Genomic DNA, 20,720 nt, shown 5'->3' with positions numbered 1-20,720 from the left:
GGGGGATGGATTGTGCTATTAACCTCACACTTATTTACTGCAACATGTATTGCTGTTTGTTGTTGAAGAGCAAGTAAAACCATCAGCAAGAGCACTTGCAGATCTGTGTGCCATCCAACGTGCAAAAGAGGTCCTGCTACATAGCCATCGCTATCGGAAGAAAGCAGCATGGAGGAAGCCAACAGTTGTGAGCTGGTGTATTGTCTTGGTGGATGCACCACAGCTGGGAATGTAGCACAGGAAAAGAACATTGTCAGAAGGTCCTTCTGTCCATAAATGGAATCACCTGAATGCCATTTTGCCTCTGTATCCATCATTTCTATGCTTCAAAATGCTGAACTGAAAGGTACCTGTCCTCCAAACCAGACACACAGATACATCATAGAGAACGAGAAGGATTTTGCTTCTATTTCAGTAGTCCAAATCAGCACAAGAGGAAGCCTAAATTTACCGTTGAACTACTCTCTCTGTAACAGCCTGAAGAATACCACTGGATTTTGGAGATCAACAGCTATCTTGAAATGTTTTTATCCTGAATTTCTATAATGTACATTGAAAGTTTGCAGCTACAGAATCTCAGTCTCTGCTAAGGCCTGCACTATTACTGTTCTGTTTGGAAGCTGTCTGTGTCTCAGCCATGGATGCCACAGGAAGCCCCTTGCTTCAGAATAAGTTTTCGGTTGCACGCCTGGCTGAAGAATTTTTCTGGGTTGGTGGCAGCATTGTGGCTTCTCCACGGTGGAAGATGGGTCGTTTTGGTAAGACGTGGGCTGCATGCCTGCCACTCCATTGCTCAAGGCAGTGTCATTTGAGCTTTGATTTTTAAATCTGGTTTAGTGACAACTTTGTCTAGGAGTAGTCTAGTGGAAACACAGCCCTAGTCCTGTGTTATTTTGCTTTTTCCAGAGTAGGCCACTGAATTCTAGTAAGGTTTCTGTAAATATACAGGCACACAGTGACAAAATCCATAAGCTTCCATAGTTTGAGAAAGATCCCTTGTGCTTGATATATAGAAATATGTGTGCATTAGATAATATTTATATATTGACTTTAAGAAGATTCAGTGTCTCCTCTATGAACTGAAACTGATGTTCCTGACAAGATGGAGCTTGGCTTTGTCTATCAAGCAGCCAGCTATAGCTTTGAGATTGTTTCTGGAGAGTTGTTATTAAGTGCAGCAATTGTTATCTCTCTGTGGATTTGTGGTGCTGAACCTTTGATGGGTGTGGGAGTCTTCTGTTGGCACTTGGGAAAGCTGCTTTGGTGCATAATATTTTAGGGGAACAGCTTTTACACTGCACCTGTACTGAAGGGTTTTTGTAGGCTTGGAAGCATGTTGCATGTTCCAGGGCCCTGGAGTCAGCACTCTGAAGTCTGTTTGCCTTTCCATGCAGACCTTGGCAGTGGTGTGATGCTGCCCATAGGGCATCTATAAACAGATGGGCTTGAGCCAGAGCCGTGTCACATCACCCAGAACCATTCTGGACTTCAGTCATAGATCTTTAGACAAAGCTTCTCCATGTATAAAAATATTCAAATGACTCAATTCCTCCAACTTCCTTTCATCCTCACATGCTGAAATACTCCCACTCCTCCACAAACATATACCAACCACCAAAACTCCAAAACAACAGTAGTGCTACTGAGCCATAAATAATTAATGGTGACTGGAACACCTTTGTAACAGAAAGCATGAAACTGGGCTTGTTCTTCCTCATGTCAGGGTAATGTTTTATATTCTATGGCTTTTTTTTATTTGTTGGTACTTGAAAATTTTTAACAGTAACTGTAAATGTTCCTGTAAACTATTAAAAAAAAAAAGCCTCTTTGAGTCTCTTTGCTGCAGCAGTCCAGTGTCACTTAGTAAGAATACAAGATTGGGAACTCAGTATACTAGGTTTCCATTTCTTGAAAATAACTTTCCTGAAATTGATGAAGTCGTGCTAGTTTTTGCTGGCCAAGAATCCTGGCTTCCAGGTGACATTTAATTCTGTGTCCAGCACTTATTTTGTGTATTGCAGGAGCTCAAATTAAGCATTTGCAATAAGAATAGAAGGGTATGTACCTTGTGCCAATTCTGACAAAATGAGTGTTCCATTCCTATTAATTTGAGAGTGGAAAATATTCCATTTGAAGGTAAGTTCAGCTGGCAAGAGTTTTTTTTGACTTTGTGATCGTATGAACTGACCTCTTTTGTCAGACACTACGGGAAATCATATCTGTTGAACTGTTAATTGAGCAACTGTATGTTGTTCACGTGTTTTCTTCCTGTAAAGGTGTCTTTTAAAGGGAGCAAAGTCTGACATACTGATATCAGTTTATTTCTCTCTTTAGTGGAAAGATGTATGAGCTCCATGCAAGCTGGTACTCAAATGATCAAACTCCGAGGTGGTTCCAAAGGGTTGGTCCGCTTCTACTACCTGGATGAGCACAAGTCATGCATTCGGTGGAGACCCTCCCGAAAGAATGAGAGAGCCAAAAGTGAGTGTCAACCACAGAGCCATTTATCCTGATTCCTCCTAAGTAGGGTCTTGCCCTCTTATGAATGAGCCCAAACCAGCATGAAGGATCTGGTTCATTCACAGGTGATCACGCAAAATGTTGTACTTGGATTTTAAAGGGCATAAAGTTATTTTGTCATGATTAATAGTTTATGAAGATTAAATTACTGTTGTTGAGTATCCAGGTAACATTAAGTTAGTTTGTTGGAAGTGAGTTTAGGCAAAACCTGTGTGAATCAGGGGCCTTGCAACATGAGGTTTCATTCCTTTCTCCAGAGGATTTTTCTACAGGATTACTACCTTTCACCTTTCCATTCCTTTAGCATGGGTAATTGCTCACTATATGGCTGAAGAATACTTTACACTGAAATGTTTTGTTGGTTTGTTGTTTTTTTTTAATGTCAGAACCATATGGGTAGGCATGCTGTAGGTCAGCATCAGTCAGTCTCAGCATGCTATGTAGATGCTGTGCTAGGAGGAGTTACTCCATTTTGCTCTTCTGAGCTCGTACAGTTTTGTGCAGGAGAGAACAATTCTATTCATCATTTGTACTGTCAAACAAAAAGGATGTTCCCATGGATACTTGTTGCTGTATCTGTAGACAAAATCAGGGACATACAGGTGGTGTAAGTGCTGGTACTGAGTCAGAGCTGCCTGCAGACAGCAGTTACAGTCAGCCAGGTAAGTTACCCTACAGCCAAGGCACATATGCAGCATAGAAGGCCAGGAGGGCAAGCTGTACGTGCTGCTGAGCACAGCATGACCTCAGCTTAACTGCTACATGTAGCACTAACTCCTTAATGTATAATGGTCTTCTGACCAGATCTCGCAGCACTGTTTTTGGAGATGTGTGTTTCTGGTGAGCTGAAGTATAGGAGGAGAAATCAGACCAGGGCAAAGTTACTTACACAAAATCGTAAAGAATCAGATTGAGCCTAGGCTTCAGTATTCAAGGTGTTTGCCTCAAAGCAGACCAGGAAGAGGACTTGTTTCCTTCAGAGGAGCTTCCTACCAACCAGTGAAACTTATTTAATTATCCAGTTTATGTTTTTGTCCTTTTGTAACTTTTCCCTTTTAAACTTTAGCCATTTGTCTGTGTGTAATATTCTGTCCAGCTGCACAGTAGCCATACCACAGCAAACAGATGTCTGTTTGTTGGAATCTCCAGAGAACAATGCAACAAAGCAAAACTAAAATTTGTCCTTTTTTTTCCCCTTTACTATTATTATTAGAATTTATCTTCTATCAGCTTGGGAACAGGAACATTACAAGGGAAATAAATTGTTCATGTAATTATAAGGTGCATAGGCTGTGAATATTTAGCATCTGCATATCTCTACATTACACTAAAAAGCAGAAGTATTGGAATTTATTGGTAAGATGAATCTTTGTTCTGGCCAACTGCAGACTTATGAAACTGTGATTCAGCTTTTTTATTTGATTATACAGTCCTCAAATCAGTTGCACTCTTGGAAGAGTAGGATAGTCTCCCTTAAGAACCTTAAGGAAACATACAAGGGAATGGAAGTATTATCCTGTTCTATTAATATGCAGATTGTTTCATGTCTCTGTGTTCTCATACTCTAGTAAATTCTGCAGCTTAGGTTAATTTTGTTATAGCTGCTTTTTCTTTTTGATTGAATTGGAAGATCATTTATTATGTTCTTGGACAAGCAGTAGTGTGATTCATCATTGTAATTAAAAGAGACAACTTACATCAAGACAAACAAAAAGGAATTCCTTTTTAGGGCAATCTTTCTGTCAGCCTGTGTGAATATTTTCCTACACAGTTACTAACGAGCTGCATACATTTTGTTTTTCTAGTTTCCATCGATTCTATTCAAGAAGTTTGTGAGGGGAAGCAATCAGAAATCTTTCAGCGCTATGCTGATGGCAGTTTTGATCCTAACTGCTGCTTCAGCATCTACTATGGAGATCATATGGAATCCCTTGACCTGGTATCTTCCAGTGGAGATGAAGCACGTACTTGGATCACAGGGCTAAAATATCTGATGGCAGGAATCAGTGATGAAGACAGCCTTTCAAAACGCCAAAGGACCAGAGACCAATATCCTTCCTCAACTGATTGAAAGAGCATTTTCCTGTGATTGAGTGTACACAACAGCACAATAATTCCTTTAAGCATTAGTTTTACCAAAAAGAAGCACTAGGCTCAAAGTTTCAAAGTGATTCCCATTGCATTCCCTGTTTCCAGAGTCAGAGAGAGAAGTCCTTGAAGAGAGTTGGTCTGGGCAAGGGAGTCAACTGAAAAAGGTGACTGGGCAAGAATGGACTGAAAAACATACAGGTATATTCCTTCATCTCCTACTCCCTGTGTTAAGCTGTCTCTTTCATTTGGTTGTACAAGACAAAACCTGATGCATCATTTCAATTTGCTCGGAATTCCACGTTCTGCTGTGCTGTAGTGTGGGCAAATGACCTGTGTGGAATATTGAGCATAGCAAACCCAGGAAATAACACAAGTAGAGTTATATTGTATATTACCTTGAACTTTCTTTTATTCCCCACTCCATATATACAATTTTCCCTAATATGAAAACATCCGTATATACATAATGTTCAGTAACATCCCTTCATATTCCATAATGTTCCTTAACTCCTGTTCAATGTGGTTGAAGCAGACATTTGATGAAGCAGATAAAAATGGTGATGGCTGTCTGAGTATTAATGAAGTGCTCCAGCTATTGCACAAACTGAATGTCAACCTACCCCGGCAAAAAGTCAAGCAAATGTTTAAGGTAAGAAATGAAAACAAAATTTTTCTAAAAGAACAATGATTCAGCAGCTGGTTTGTTTTCTCTGCACTGAGCGATACTACACTGTGTATGGTAAACTGAAGAAAGCTCCAAAAATAAGTCATAAATATGTTGTTATTCACAGAAGAGGGCATTACACCAGGTGCTGTGTAGTATCATATAGCATAAAGACTCACTGTGAATGTTGATTTTTTGCTATACCTGTTGATCTGAAATTCTGTAACGTATCCTCTGTTCTTTTGCAATAAGAAAGACCTTCAGAAGTGGTTTCTTGGCTCATGCACTAATGCATATATATATAAGGTTCAAAGGGGAAAGCATTCATATGATAAATATTAGCCTAATTGACCCAGTCTGTTCTAGCAGGCCCTGCAGCAAGTAGCCATGTCAGGCAGCATCAGTGTGCATTTAATTTTAGTGATACGTTATTCTCATTCAGGAGTTTATTTATTTAGAATTTGTTCAGGCTTTTGCAACGGACTTTGATTTTTCATTGCCTTATTGCTGTGTGATGCAGGAAGCTGATACAGATGATAACCAGGGCACGCTGGGCTTTGATGAGTTCTGCACCTTCTACAAGATGATGTCAACACGACGTGATTTGTACTTGCTAATGCTCACTTACAGCAACCACAAAGACTTCCTGGATACAGATGACCTGAGACGCTTTCTGGAGAATGAACAAAAGGTATGTCTAAACCAGGAGAAGAATTCCTGTTCTCATGCCTTTCTGTTTGCCACTGGGGATACATTGTCTTCTTTAAAGGGTCAGAATGGTAGTCATGCATGTGAAAAGTGAGCAGCTGCTTTTGTTTTAGCAGCTTCACTCTGGAGAGTGTTGATGTTAAAAATAGACAGCTAGATGCTTCTCGATTTTCAATTTGTAGGCTGGCAAGACTATTTCTTGAATCTTCTTGCTCTCACAACCTCTTCTTTGAGTAGGCTCTTTCATTGTGCCCTTAACTATAGGGCCTAGGGTTTCTTTTCTTTTCATGTGTTCTGTGGGAGGATGCAATTGATGTATTTTTCCAGTGTTCAGTATCGGAGTGCAAAGGTACTGCCTCTGGCTCTGCTTTTGTCTTAGTGCATAGTTCACAATGAGACATTACACTACTTTGTCACACTTTCCCAGTTTGCAAAGTAGATTGTTTCTGAAGAGCTACTGAGAGGATTATTCATGTCTGGGGGAGCATTTGAGGATATGCAGTAGTGCATATTAGCTTGTCTTTTAATACTTCAACATTGCATTGCTTGAGTGAGTCTCAGACTCCTCCCATTGCACCAGTCCATCATGTACATATACATATGCTGATCTGATTCCTCCATCACTACCCCTGAACTCTGTAGAATTTGGTATCTGTGTAGTCAAGCTACCTGGAAGTCTAATACATTTATCACTTTGGTCAGAACAAGTTTGGGTCTTTCCAGAACGTGGTAACTTGTCAGGCCAGAGAGTGGCAAGGCATCTAATATCTGTATCACAAGGACATTCATCCAGTGGAAGAGGTTCCCAGAGAGATTGTGCAGCCTCTATCCATGGAGGTTTGGAGGACCAGAATACATAAAGCCAAGTTAACCAGTGTGACCTTATAGTTGATCCTGCTCTGACCAGGATTTTTTGGCTGGATGACCTCCTGAGCTCCCTGAATGGTCCTGTGTTCATTTATCTGGAGAATTCTGGCAGTTTCTGAAATGAGAAAAAATAATTGGATGGTAAGGTGCAGTCAGTGCAGGAACAAATGCATTGACTTGTCTTTGCTTTTTTCCTCTCCTGATCTCTTTTGAAACTGCATGCCTGTGAGTCATAAAGCTCTGTCAGAGTTTCAAAAGATGTCTGAGACATAAGTGAATGATAAAGCCACCTCTCTCTGGCAGTTATCATTTTAGATAATTGGGGTGTGTTTTCATTTCATTGGTCAATTGATCCTCCAGATGGTAAGAGGAAAATGAACACTAGCCAAAGGACACAAATCAGCTCAGCTAATCACTGGCATGGACATCACATGCCTCGAGGGTTTCTCTCCCTTCTCTAGTTCTGCCCTTTCTTACACAAGAAAAGGCAGAACCTTCTTTCTTCATTCTGTGTGTTTGAAACTATACCAGAAAAACCTTCTGTTGTTTCAGAGCTCTTTCTTCTAAACCCAGCAAAGCTACAGTACATGGGCAAATAAAGTTTTGCTTGTCTTTTATTTGTTTGTTTGTTTTCCTTCCTCTTACTTTGCTTTTATTTACTAGGCTTTAAGTTGCCCCCCAGAAAAGGCATTGGTTTTATTGCAGACACGCTGGTAGTTTTATTTCCCACTAGGAAAATAATCCATCTTGCCAAAACTGTAATCAACCTGACCTCTTTACTGTCAGCTCCTTTGGTGTCCAGGGCTGTATTTTCCTGTGTCATGTGTAACATTTGATGGAAAGCGTTTGCTGCACCATTCAGGAAAAGTATATTAAGTAATAGTAAGGATAACATTTAGAGGATAAGTTAACGGTAAATAGTGGGTGCATAAAGATGAACCATCTTCTTTTAAAGTAAAAACACTTCTGATAATGAAAAATTTCATACTACAAACTAATCCTTTAATTCTACAAAAGAAGGCATCCCATTGATTTGTAACAAAGCTTGTTCAATTTGGCTGCTCTATGTATGTACCATCACTAACTGCATTTGACCTACAAACTAGAACTCTGTCTTTATTGGACATGATCAGGCAGCTGCCAATAGGGCAGAAACTTCTCACAGAGCAGTTTAGTTCTTATCTGACCTGACGTTGACTGACAGGAGTGAGAATCTCACTGCATAAATGGAAATCCTTAGTGCCACTCTAGATGATCTGACCAATTGTTAAACAGCATGCAGAGAAAAAAGCCAGGAGAAGCTGTGGATTGTTAGTTAACAGTTCACTTTTGTTACTTTTACAGATGACAAATGTGACCAGAGAACACTGCCTGGAAATTATCAACAGGTTTGAACCATGCCCAGAAAACAAGAAGGCAGGAGCTCTGGGGATTGATGGTAAGCTGGTTGGCATAGCTGTTGTAGGAGAGGGTGAACAGCATTTAAAAGCTTGCAGGAAATCACATTTCTTTGTGTGCTATAAAGTCATAGAATTGTATTACATTGTGTAGAGAATGCATTTAAGTAATTCGGCATTAGATTGTTGTTTTTTGTGGGAGGGGAAGTATCTGTTATTTACTGAGGTGAAATCCATATTCTTTAGAAGATTTTAGAGATTTTTATGCACTATACCACTTAACATTCCATCAAAATCCTTTGAATTGTAAACCTACAATGTCAAGTTTGGGTTCAATACAGACATGTTTTTCAGGAGTAAAGAACAGTCTTGTGCCAGGTGGGATCCAGTGGTGTTATTTACTTCTTTTACTTGATATGTTCATGAGGATGTTGGTGAATGCAGGGATGAGCAACAAAATAATAAAACTGTATTATTTATAGTATTGTTTGTTTATAGGTTTCACCAATTACATGCGGAGTCCATCAGGGGACATTTTCAACCCAGAACACTACCAAGTGAATCAGGACATGAGTTACCCTTTGAGTCACTATTTCATTACCTCTTCACATAATACCTACCTCATGGGAGATCAGCTGATGTCCCAGTCTAGGGTGGACATGTATGCATGGGTGCTACAATCTGGCTGTCGTTGTGTAGAAGGTAAAGATCATAAAGGAACTGTCAGTACAAATAAGGCAGACAATGCAAGAACAGTGTCGTTGGTACTAAGGAAAAAAAATGTGAAAATATTTTTAGGAAGAATGCTAACATTTGCTGGGATGTTTTGGGGACTGTACTTTCTAGCCAAATGTATGTCAACCAGACAGGCAAACAGGGCAGAATTCTTGCTAAGCAGAAGGAGAAAGCTGATATTTCTGGCAAAGGAAGTATGGTTTTATCATGCAAAATCTTGGTGGTCCTGTAACAACCCTGAAGCTTTTCTGTGAAATTTCTTCTGACATCTGTAATGCTGCTCTGAGCCTGTGCCTCTTCTGTAATCATCTGTAACGTTGTGACCATCAAAGTGCTTTCACATTTTTTCAGAAGGCAAATATTAGAATTTGCTCAGGTCAGATTGTGGACATGCCAGTGTGTGCTTCAGAGGAGTAGAGCATTTCATAGATACATGACTATAAAACAGTCATGAGCATAGGCAAAATCTGAGGAAGACTAGAGATGCTTAGAGCTTGGCTCTGCTTGTGAGGTGAGAAGCTTGGCTAAGATTCTCTTGCATTCCTTTTTAGGTTCAGCAGTAATATAATGCAAATAACTCTATGCTATGTCATCTCTCCTCCTTTCGTAATATTCCTCAGCACTTCTTAAAAGATCTTTTGTTGCTTGGGGCCTTCTCAGACAATGGAAACAACTGTCTGCACACAGTAGAATGTTAAGGCCAGGAAGTGTCTTTAAAAGAGAAACATTCTGCCAAGTGAAAAGAAAGATAGAGATGAAGTGTGGGAGTGAACCAGTACACTCACTTGATGGACACATATCTGGCTGGGTTGCTGAGGAGAATTTCAGGGTCTCAAATTCTTCCACAGGTCGTGACCCCAAATGTAATTTGTCTGAATGGGTATCTGTGTTTCTCTTCTACAGTTGACTGCTGGGATGGGCCAGACGGTGAACCAATTGTCCACCATGGATACACTTTGACTTCCAAGATTCTCTTCAAAGATGTGATTGAAACTATCAACAAATATGCCTTTATCAAGAATGAGTATGTGTACAATCTGGTAACTTTTGAGACTCTAGGCTATAGACTGAAGGCATCCTGTTTGTGATGGCTGTTTTTTCTTTCTGACAACATCTGATGCTCAGTCAGTTAGGTACTGAATGATAATGCATTTTAGATTTGATGGTGTTTCCTTTCCCAGGGTAGGGCTGGAAGCACACCAGCTGGTAGGGTGCGGGTTGATCTAAGGAACGAGCTTCAGGCAGAGCTGGAAGTTTAACTATAGTTACTAGTTGGGAAATTTTTGTCCTGCAGGCATTGTCTTTACTCCTGATGAGGAGCTAATCCAGGCCAGATGTCAGTATAGTTCTCTTTTTATTCATAATTAGTTTTTAATGAATGAATCTCTCATAATTCATACTTAAACTACATTGTGTAAAGTACATAATCTCTAAACTCAGCCATCAACAGCGTGCTTTTATTCAACAGTAATCATAGCAAAGCTGATTCTTCACAAATCTTATCTCAGTGCCTTTCAAACCACACATTGTTATTTATTGGCCATAGCCTAAAGAATTAACAATAAACAATAAAACTAAATCTAGAAGTAATAATTACTTCTTTGTAGAAGAGTCTCTATCTGTGCATTGTATGATGCTACTCTTTTGCTAGTGGATAAGTTTTCATGAAGAACTGATGCAGCAGGTTTCTGCGCTGGTTGTTGGAAATGGGAAGATAAAGGCAAAGCCCTTTGGGGATCTTTTCAGTTCTTGGAACCTTTGTTTACTTTTACCTATGAGAGGAAAGGTCTGAAGCACAAATTGGAGGTGGGGAGTTGGAAGCACTGACTATTTAGGATTTTCTTATGATTGGCTTCCTCAAATCCCTCCAGTAGGAAGTGGAGGTCAGGGCTGGGTAGTATAGGAAAGTGAAAAGTGTGCTCTGGAAAAAAAATGCATCAAATCAGATTGAAGAAGTTTAATTATTCCGTGGTGGTCAAAAATTGACTATTCCGTTTGGAATGAGTACTGGGATATCACTCTTTGCTCACACTGATTTATATAACCCCTGTAGATTTCATCAGTGGTAATTCTCCATATAGGAATGGCTCAGAGAGACTGTAATAACCCTTATGTGGCTCAGACAGTAATAACCCTTATCTTCGTAATGTCATAAAAGCTAAATTTGCAGTTGTTGATGCTTCCTTATGTCTTGCCAGGTACCCTGTTATCTTGTCAATTGAGAACCATTGCAGTGTTATTCAGCAGAAGAAGATGGCCCAATATCTTACAGAAATTCTGGGTGACAAATTGGATCTGTCTTCTGTGCACAATGATGATTCTACCAGACTCCCTTCACCAGCAAGTCTTAAAGGGAAGATACTGGTTAAGGTAAAAACGTGCTTGGTTTGTTCTCTCTCTCCTTTTTTGTGATGATTACAATCTCTGCCTGGTTATCACTTGTGCTCTACTTTATATCACATCACGATAAACCATCTTTAATATAATTTAATAAAGATTTAACAAAGTGATAAAAAGCCATTCAGGGCTGCTTGCAAGTACTGTCTACATAAGCCAATTTAAGTAAAGATTTTTGAAATACGTGTAGCTAAAGAAAAAGCTTTGTTTTTCATATAATGCCTGTGCACCTAGCTGGCTGTCCAAGAAGGCAGACTCCTGATGCAAAACCCTTACAAAACAGCTATTTTTAAGAGACTGGAATAGTGATGTTTTTCTGGACACTGAGCTGAGCACACAGGAATACAGATAAGATTTTATCTTTAACGGATTTGGTGAAGGTTGAATGGGAAATTACTAGCTGCTCCTGCTCATTGAGTTTAAATTATAACCACACATCATTCCTCCTTTCTGACAGTTTTTCTACTGCTCTCCTGTTTAGAATAATATTATTATTTCACCTATTATCCAGTCAGCTCGCAGTTTTTTAGCTTGTGTTATTGAAACAGTAAAGCACTGACATGGAGAAAATCTGGCTGGAGTTGAATTGTGTAATAAAAAGGTTTAGAAAAAAAGAGTCCATCCTCTATTACTTCACCTTGAAGTAGATAAGATTTGTTCTTCACTGAATATCTTCTTTTCCTTGACCTTCAAAGGACACGAACAAGTCAAGAGAATGTTAGTGTTTGCTTGGAATGTTAAGATTTCACCTCTATTGAATTTTTTATTATTATTTACAATCAGTAAATATATATATATTTTTTGTCTGTTTGTTCGTTTTTAATATTTCACAGCAAGAGCTGTATGCTAACCTGCCTTTGTCATCTTATCTTCTAGGGGAAGAAACTTCCAGCCAACATTAGTGATGATGCAGAGGAGGGTGAAGTTTCTGATGAGGACAGTGCTGATGAGATTGATGATGATTGTAAAATAATGAATGGAGATGTAAGTTAGGTGATCATTTGAATGTGAATATTTGTTTTACATTTTCCCACTCCAGAGGGCGGAGTGCTACTTAGGATCCTTATTTTGTAGGTTTACCAGATAATTTTTAGATTAAAATAAGTTTGATGATTGCAAATAATATTTTCTGTTAATCCTAGCTTGAGTAGCTATGTTTCTTCTGTCTGTGTCTTGTTTAATGATTATGTTTTGTTTTTAGGCATCTACTAATAGGAAAAGAGTGGAGAATATAGCAAAGAAGAAACTTGACTCACTGATAAAAGAATCCAAAATTCGTGACTGTGAAGATCCAAACAATTTTACAGTTACCACTCTGCCATCATCTGGGAAGGCTGGTCAGAAATCAGACAGTAAGAAGGTGAACATGTACTGTACTTCACTCACAATTTAGGAAATTTTAGGAAATTTTATTTGCTCGTTTTGGCCAAAATCATAGCTCTTGATGCAAATTTATTAACATTATTTAACTTTTCCATCATTTGTGAAATAAGATTTTGCCCACAAATACTCATATGGCTGAATAGAAAACGTTCTTCCTTCTTCTGCAGTACTTGATATTTATCTGTTGTTATGATATTTTGTTAATACCTCATATTGCTTATATAAAAGCTACAATATAAAGATGATTTTTTTCCCACATTTTTGTCCATTTTGTAGAAGCCTGTTCTTATTTTGATGATAATGATATTTTAATTTTAGTTGTTTTCATTATTCACGCTTGGTGCAAAGAGATAGTCTGTTGTTGCAGATGAATAATGAAACATGGCAATCCTTCAAAATATAAATTGAAATGCTAAATACCTCTTTATCCAACATCCAAAGACTTTCTCCAATGATTCTGGAGGAAGAGGTGTTTTGCATTTCAGTTTGTTGTGTGGTTTATTACCTTACTGAATAAATAATATATTATAGACTTCAGATTTCATAGCTGAATTCATTCAGTTAATGATGATGCCAGGTGAGCGTCACTGTCAGATTTGTGAAGCATTTTTCTCACTCAGCAATTGGAGCATGAAATGTACACATGAAATGACTTTTCAACAGGAAAAAAATTGTTTCCCATTATATAAAAGAGGTGCATATGAAAGTTGGGCTTTTTTCCCCTCAGCTCTCTGAGTTCTGTAAACTTGCATTTGTATTTTAATGTTATCCTAAAGGTTCCTTTCAGAAATGTAAATAGCCAGCACTTCAGGATCACGAGGTGTTGTCACTTTAGAATTTATAATAAGCTGCAGAAAGCTAAGGAATATTGTTTCATGCAAATGAAAAACATTGGAGATCTGCCAATAAGCAAGTGAACTAACTGGAAATTAAATGTAGATGAAAGCTAAAACTCAGCTTCCCAAAACTTTCTGTTTCATGAGTTTTGTATAAACTGTTAAAATTAATGGTTTACGTGATGTATCAAAAAATACTTCTGTGAAATCTGCAGTAAGGCCAAGAGTTCAGGAATCCTTCTGAGTAAGTGTTAGCCAGAATTGTCTGTGTTATATTAGAGTGGGAAACAGTGAAACTCTGGGGCCATATTAAAGATTAGTGGCACCAATGAAAGATAGACCTTTTTAGGAACTGCAGGAATGTTGACTCTTTCTTATCATGGAGTATGCATGTAAAGCCGTGTAACTTTGGCCACATGTCATGGCAGAAATGAGCTGCACTTTTCATATATTAAGTTACAAAGCAGTTTGTCACCAGTGAGTATATGCTGCTAGGGTGCACTCAAACCTTATGTGGATAAAAATAACATTTTGTGATGCATGAGATTTGGTATTTTTGTGTTCTCTGCTCTGAAGTTCTGGTGGATGAAAATGATGCCACCTCAGCTTGTATTAAAAAAAAAACAAACAAGCAAACAAACAGGAAAATCCTGCTTTGGTTTGATCATGTTTTGTTGACACTTTAGGGTGGATTGAATCCCAAACTATTTTTGGTTATGTTTATGTATCCTATCTGTAGCACTCCATTTGGTCTGCTGCACTATTTTTTCTGTTTGATTATTCTAGAATAAACTCGAAGATGATGTGGAATCTGGAGAAGACTTCAGTACCAATAAAAGGCATGGCCGAACATTGATGGGCAGCTTTTCTAAACGCAAGGTGGGCCACCCTAGAAGTTTACATTTACTATAAGTGTTGCATTCTTTGATAGATCCTTTCTTTGCAGGCAGCAGTGGAGAGGAATATCATGTTTGTACTATCTGACTTGCAGTCAGTCTGTTTGCAGAATAAATAGGACAGATAACTGGTTATAATTGTGCATAATCTCTAGTTTCAATTTACACTGAAGTCTAAAAGCACTGAAGGTCTAGTCTGAGTTTAGTTTTCTTCTTGGTTGGCCCACATACTTTGTAGAAAAAGACAAATCTCTTTTGAATATTGATATCCGTTGTATATAACAGATTTATTTCGTTGTGACACAGAAAAAAGGAAGCAAACTGAAAAAATCAGCCAGTTTGGAAGAAGCTGAAGATGACACTGATTCTCAAGGAAACGCAGCCAGAGGCTCTGTACATTACACCAGGTTTGTAAGTGATTTGTCAGATTTCTTTCTAAAAAAGATTCCTTCCTGAATGTACCCGCTAAATAGCCATGCTTGAGCTCTAGAAACCTGTTTGTCGAAGGATATCCACTTTATATGACAGGAATTTCGTATGAGGGTAGATCCACTGTCTGCCACAACATTATAATGATCTCTTGGTGCCATTTGGCCTAATGTGCAATGTGCAGTGGATCTGATGCATCTGTTTGAGCTCATATTCTCTCATCCAGCTGATGTGGACCACTTGACTGGCAGCCCAGCGAATCCATTAAAGTTGTTTTACAAAGTACTGCTCGCCACTGCTGCTTGTTGTTTGTTTGTCTGATTTTTGCCACATGAAGTTATATAAAGGTTCAAGTGATGCTACTGAATTTTCTTTTGAAATTACCTTTCCAAAAATCCCATCACCAAAGGTCCTATGTGGGTTGCCTCTGTAAGGTCAGGATATAAATGTGGGAAATTAGATTAAGCCCTTCTCTAGGATACTTTGGAACTTTCTTCAGGAGATTAGTAGATATTCTGATAGTGATGACCTGAAGCAAGTGAGGAGGATCAGAGTGTTACAGTTTTGCTATTTCTTTGGGATTTAAAAGTGTTTCTGCCAGTACTTGACTTGAGAAGAAAGTATATGTGTGAATAGATATTCTTTTGTTTGGTCAAAGTAATTTAGTCCTCTACATCAGGTTCTACTGTGTGAATATTTGTGGCTGCTGCTAACATGTAAGAACAGAACTTGTTCTGTACAGCTCTTCAGTGCAGTTGCTTCCACAGCTTCTGTGCTTTGACAGTGATTCTCTCGTATAAAAATTAAATACCTCCTTGGTGAAGAAAACCTTATGTTTCTTTATTATTCTGATTTATTTTTAAAGACAAAAAGGAAAGTTTATCTATTATTTGCTGGGCAATTAACATGTTTAATTATTCTAGGATAAACCGACAGAAGAAAACAATGAAGCTGTCGCGGGCGCTCTCAGACCTGGTGAAATATACAAAGTCTGTTGGCATCCATGATGTTGAAACTGAAAGTAGGTTGATCTAGAAGTCTGCTGAAAGTAATTGCTGTGTAAATAAATAAAGACAAGCATCTCCAAAACGTAGGTTTTACTTCAAACCTGGTGAACCATTCCCATTAATTTCACAGAATGGTTCAGTAATCTTTCTAAGTTTTCTGCATCTTATTTTCACAGGAATCAATATTTAGTTTAAAATGTCAGAAAGAAAGAACTGCTTGCCAGAGGTTATACTTTCAGCAAATTGAAAAAATTTTAGAGAAAATTTTGTGACTTTTTAATGAGGATTCAGATCATTCATTACATTCAGTTTCCTTATCCCAGCTTTAATTCCTCCAATAATCACAGAATCATAGGGGTTGGAAGGGACCTCTATAAGCACAGTTATCCTGCTGTAACAGAAGAAAAGAACTGCTCCCATAGAGTAGAATGTATTCAAATTATGATAGAGTTATAAGTAATTAATGCTATCTTTGTTTGAATGTTTTATTTAGGGAATAAATAAATAAGGAGATAGCCTCTAATCACTTCCTCTCTTCTTCGCAGTCTCTTCCAGCTGGCAGGTTTCATCTTTCAGTGAAACAAAAGCCCACCAGATACTGCAGCAAAAGCCAGCACAGTATCTACGGTTCAACCAACATCAGTTATCCCGCATCTACCCATCTTCCTACCGTGTAGACTCTAGCAACTACAATCCCCAGCCATTCTGGAATGCTGGCTGCCAACTTGGTGAGCAGAAAAAGAGTTTATTTAGTTTTGTTTTATTTTGGGAGGAGTGTTTCAGTGGGAGCTCCAGAATCGTTTCTTAAAATACTTGAATTCTTTGCTCATCCAGCAGTACCGACATTTGAGTCTTTCCTGTTATTTTCTATGCTGCTTCCTAGATATCATGTGCATTGCATGAAGGCAATTATCTGATAAATGGAGACAAAGTAATATCCTTTTCAAATGCAAGACAACTTCAGAGATTCATTTGCAGAGCTTCTCTTCCTGAAGCTGATGTATGTTATATAACCTGGTGCTACAAACAGGAAAGCTGATAACTTAATTTGCTAATAATATCATCTTTTTGTTTGTTTGTTTTGCTTGTTTTGTAAACAGTGGCTTTAAACTACCAGTCAGAGGGGAGAATGCTGCAACTGAACCGGGCCAAATTTAGTGCCAATGGGAATTGTGGCTATGTCCTCAAACCAAACTGCATGTGTCAAGGTAAGAAAAATTATCAGAATGAGTGGATGACTTAGCACATGAGAACAGTGGGTGTAGATCCTTACAGCAGTTTGTTGAAAAATTTGTTTCTGATGTCAAAGCAAATAAGCCATAAGGTATATATAACTGAAGTCATCTCTAAAATCGCTCTTTTTGTCACATTCTATGACTTCTCATTCATTCAGGCATCTTTAATCCAAATTCTGAAGACCCACTGCCTGGTCAACTGAAGAAACAGCTAGTTCTAAGAATTATCAGTGGTCAGCAGCTCCCAAAGCCACGGGATTCCATGCTGGGAGACAGAGGAGAGGTATTAAACTATTTGTGATTGTTCTTATGTGCTGGTGAAGATTTGTTTCCAAATTAGCTGAGCTAAGAATGAGAATTTAATTTCCTGCAGTTATCTGTTGGGACACATAGAACATGAATAAATTAGGCAGATCATTATCATCCTAGACCTTTAGGTGGTTTTCAAGTCTTCAAAGCAGTAGTTGGATTTTTTTTTCCCTCCAGTGTCACCAGGACAAACAAAAACAGGCCAATAAACTCAGGACTATGGGTTTCTACTTGCAACAGTACTATATATGCCCTCAGAGCTGTCACCCTCAAAAAAACCCAAACCAAACAGAAAAAACCCCACCAAAGTGCTGAGCTTGCCAAGCAAGGGAAATTTACTTTAGAGTCCTTCCCTCTGCTTACACAAATCTGCTCCCACTCCTTCATCTAGCACAGTATTATTTACTTTTCTTTTTGTTCTTCTTTTTGCCTTCTCTTGCATGACTTTTAAAATTGTTACTTATTTTGTTTTGTGGTGTCATTTTTTGTTGTATAAATGCCACAGACAACTCCAATACCAGACTAAAATAAGTCAAATTTTCAACTTCTTGATGTTTTTTCTAAGAGTTTTTGTTAATTTGTGTTGTTTGTTGTTGTTGCATCTTTTACATAACTTTATTAGTCATTAGCAAATGGAAGGGTGAAGCATTTTTGTTAGAACCAAAATCTCCTGTTAGATTCTTGCCATTTAGAGATGAAGAACCTCTCAAATGAGTTCTTACATGTTTGTTTTTTATATGGATATTGCAATTAGCTTCTAAATATTCTTTCTCCACAGAACTGTTTAGGTGGCTACATCTGACCAGGTAAACATCCCTAAAAAATAAACACAAGAGAATCATACTAAGGGTTTAGTGAACCTTTATATGTTTTCAATCATCTCTTTCTTTGTTTATTTTTACTAATATCCCATATACAACAGTGTGGAATTTTTCCTCATTCAGATTGAACTCATATTTCGGAAGAGGAAAAATAATCTCTTGAACTTTCATTTTAACCTGAGAAGCAGGGGGATTTTTTTCATACAGAACATAATCCTGGAAGAAAATTGAGCCCTTGAATCCAGTTGCTTGCAGTCATGTATTAAGTGATTGCTCTGGAAGAGCCTCCAAAACATTCAGACATATTCCCCCATGTCAAGAGTCGTAAATCCATATGCTATGATCATCCTATATTATTTAGGTGATTCAAAAGTATCTCAAAAGGTATATAATAATCTTAGGTATCTCAAAAGTATAATAATCCTTAGATATCTCATCAGCATAATAATCAGTATAAAAAAGTCTTAGGACCATTAATAATTAATGTGCAGTGCTTACACTGTAAAGTTTAGACATGTGCTTGAACTTTGCCTTTATCACGTTTTCAAGATTTGTTATTTTATGTTTTTCAGATCATAGATCCATTTGTTGAAGTAGAAGTTATAGGCCTACCTGTTGATTGCTTCAAAGAGCAAACTAGAGTAGTTGATGATAATGGTAAGATCGTGGGACTTTCTAGGCTTTCTTATGGCTGAAACATCCTCTTTCAGACAAGGCTTTTTTCATCAAGAGACAAATAGGTGAAACTTGTTGCCAATTATAGAGGAAAAGAAACCTGAAAAAATTATATAATTATTCTTGATGTTAATCAAACTTGGATCTGGAATTGTTTGAGTGAGTTGGTACGATGTTGTGGAGGTCTTGGTGTGAAACTAGCCATTAGTCTGACTTCTCGCTGTGCATGAGAGAAAGGTACTTGAACTTGGCAGTGCTCAAAAGAAGAGTCAAAAAAAGTTAGCTTGTTCAAACACCTACTCAAAGCAGTGCTAACTTTAAGATCTATGTTTCTTGCAAATTCTTGTACCATTGTGTCTCCTGAAGTGAGTAGGAGTGCTGGATTTTCAAGAACAGTGATTAAACTGTTAGGAAAACTAGAATGTCATTGCAGTTCATGTGCTCCTTTTATGGACAATCTTCTTGTGAACAAAATAAAAGCTGATTCTTTAATTCCTAGGATTTAACCCAATGTGGGAAGAAACATTGGTGTTCACACTGCACATGCCAGAGATTGCACTGATTCGGTTCCTTGTGTGGGATCATGATCCAATTGGACGGGATTTTATTGGACAAAGAACAATAGCTTTCAGCAGTATGATGCCAGGTAAGAAAGAAATGGGGAATTACTAGATCACTTGGCTAGGACTTCTTTGTTGTTTACAAAATGGAAATCTCTAGATGTTTTCCTGTCATCTCTTCCTTGTCATCTTGGCTCATCCTGTGTTTCAGGTTATCGACACGTATACCTCGAAGGTATAGAGGAGGCATCCATCTTTGTTCATGTGGCTATTAATGACATCTGTGGTAAGGTAAGTGCTGTCAGTGCAGTGCAGGACTTTGTATCACACCAGGGGAGCCCAGTGAGTGAGGGGGCATGCCAACCTATTTACTCTAACTTCATCTCTGCGATTGTCATGGCAGTCTAAGACCTTTCTGAGTACACACCAGCTGACAAACCTTAGGATACGTTATAAAAAGAGATTCTTGCAGCACATTTTTGAGGGAGCCATAGGAGGTTATTTCATTGCAGTGTACACATGTTGTTATGAATAAATGTGGTTGTGTCCAGTATACGAAGTGTGCCTTGCTAAGGAACTTGAGCCATGAGTACTTTTTTCCTTTAAAGTTTATTTGATGAAGGCCTGGTCTGCTGATGATTTTGCATTTTAAATTTAATTACAGTTTTTTTGCATTATTTGCTTAGGAATTCTTCCATAATAGCCCTTAAAGTGCAATGAAAATATGGTCCTCATAGTCATCGTTGGGCTTATTCTTCACTGTTTATTTCCTAGTAATAGTGTGCTTACTTCATGTGCAGAAGTACAACTAATTCATGTGAATAACTCCCAAGCTAAAAATAAACATCTAACTTCTCCTGGGCCAGCTAGAAATGAGAGTTTATTTCCTTACAGAGCACTGGATTTAATTACTTCCACTGAATAAATTTCAATGAGATTCAGGAATCTGAGTGTCTTATAGGGCCTTGAGAACCTCAAAACCAGTTTATATTCACTCAGTGTGAGGCTGAGCCCTTTCAAAAGGTGATGTATCAGTGTCCTGACAGCAGGAGGCAGCATTGAATTACATGGGAATTCTAAGGTGGTTTTTTTTTTTTGTTGTTTTTTTTGTTTGGGGTTTTTTGTTTGTTTGTTTTTCATGAAATGAGGTGTTTATCACAGTTCCTGCTTTTTTTATCTCATATCTGACA

The 20,720-nt window shown here is 38.1% G+C and overlaps 1 protein-coding gene across 1 annotated transcript in view; it reads left to right on the top strand.

Moving 5' to 3' along the window:
• Positions 1–20,720, top strand: part of PLCH2 (phospholipase C eta 2) — a 62,525-nt gene that overhangs the window by 30,474 nt on the left and 11,331 nt on the right. The window contains exons 2-20 of the mRNA XM_065737940.1: positions 2,335–2,481; positions 4,326–4,569; positions 5,131–5,260; positions 5,796–5,966; positions 8,195–8,288; positions 8,746–8,949; positions 9,886–10,006; positions 11,181–11,352; positions 12,256–12,363; positions 12,581–12,739; positions 14,385–14,477; positions 14,801–14,901; positions 15,847–15,944; positions 16,476–16,658; positions 17,031–17,138; positions 17,324–17,448; positions 18,868–18,952; positions 19,470–19,616; positions 19,742–19,821. Coding sequence (XP_065594012.1) covers positions 2,335–2,481; positions 4,326–4,569; positions 5,131–5,260; positions 5,796–5,966; positions 8,195–8,288; positions 8,746–8,949; positions 9,886–10,006; positions 11,181–11,352; positions 12,256–12,363; positions 12,581–12,739; positions 14,385–14,477; positions 14,801–14,901; positions 15,847–15,944; positions 16,476–16,658; positions 17,031–17,138; positions 17,324–17,448; positions 18,868–18,952; positions 19,470–19,616; positions 19,742–19,821 — 2,570 coding nt within the window. The remainder of the gene's footprint in view (positions 1–2,334; positions 2,482–4,325; positions 4,570–5,130; positions 5,261–5,795; positions 5,967–8,194; positions 8,289–8,745; positions 8,950–9,885; positions 10,007–11,180; positions 11,353–12,255; positions 12,364–12,580; positions 12,740–14,384; positions 14,478–14,800; positions 14,902–15,846; positions 15,945–16,475; positions 16,659–17,030; positions 17,139–17,323; positions 17,449–18,867; positions 18,953–19,469; positions 19,617–19,741; positions 19,822–20,720) is intronic.

Source organism: Cyrtonyx montezumae, unplaced genomic scaffold, assembly GCF_038088225.1.
Source record: "Cyrtonyx montezumae isolate F1298 unplaced genomic scaffold, pur_monq_1.0 scaffold_21, whole genome shotgun sequence".
Classification (NCBI taxonomy): domain Eukaryota; kingdom Metazoa; phylum Chordata; class Aves; order Galliformes; family Odontophoridae; genus Cyrtonyx; species Cyrtonyx montezumae.
Note: the sequence above shows the minus strand (reverse complement) of the source record. Positions and strands in the feature narration are given on the sequence as shown.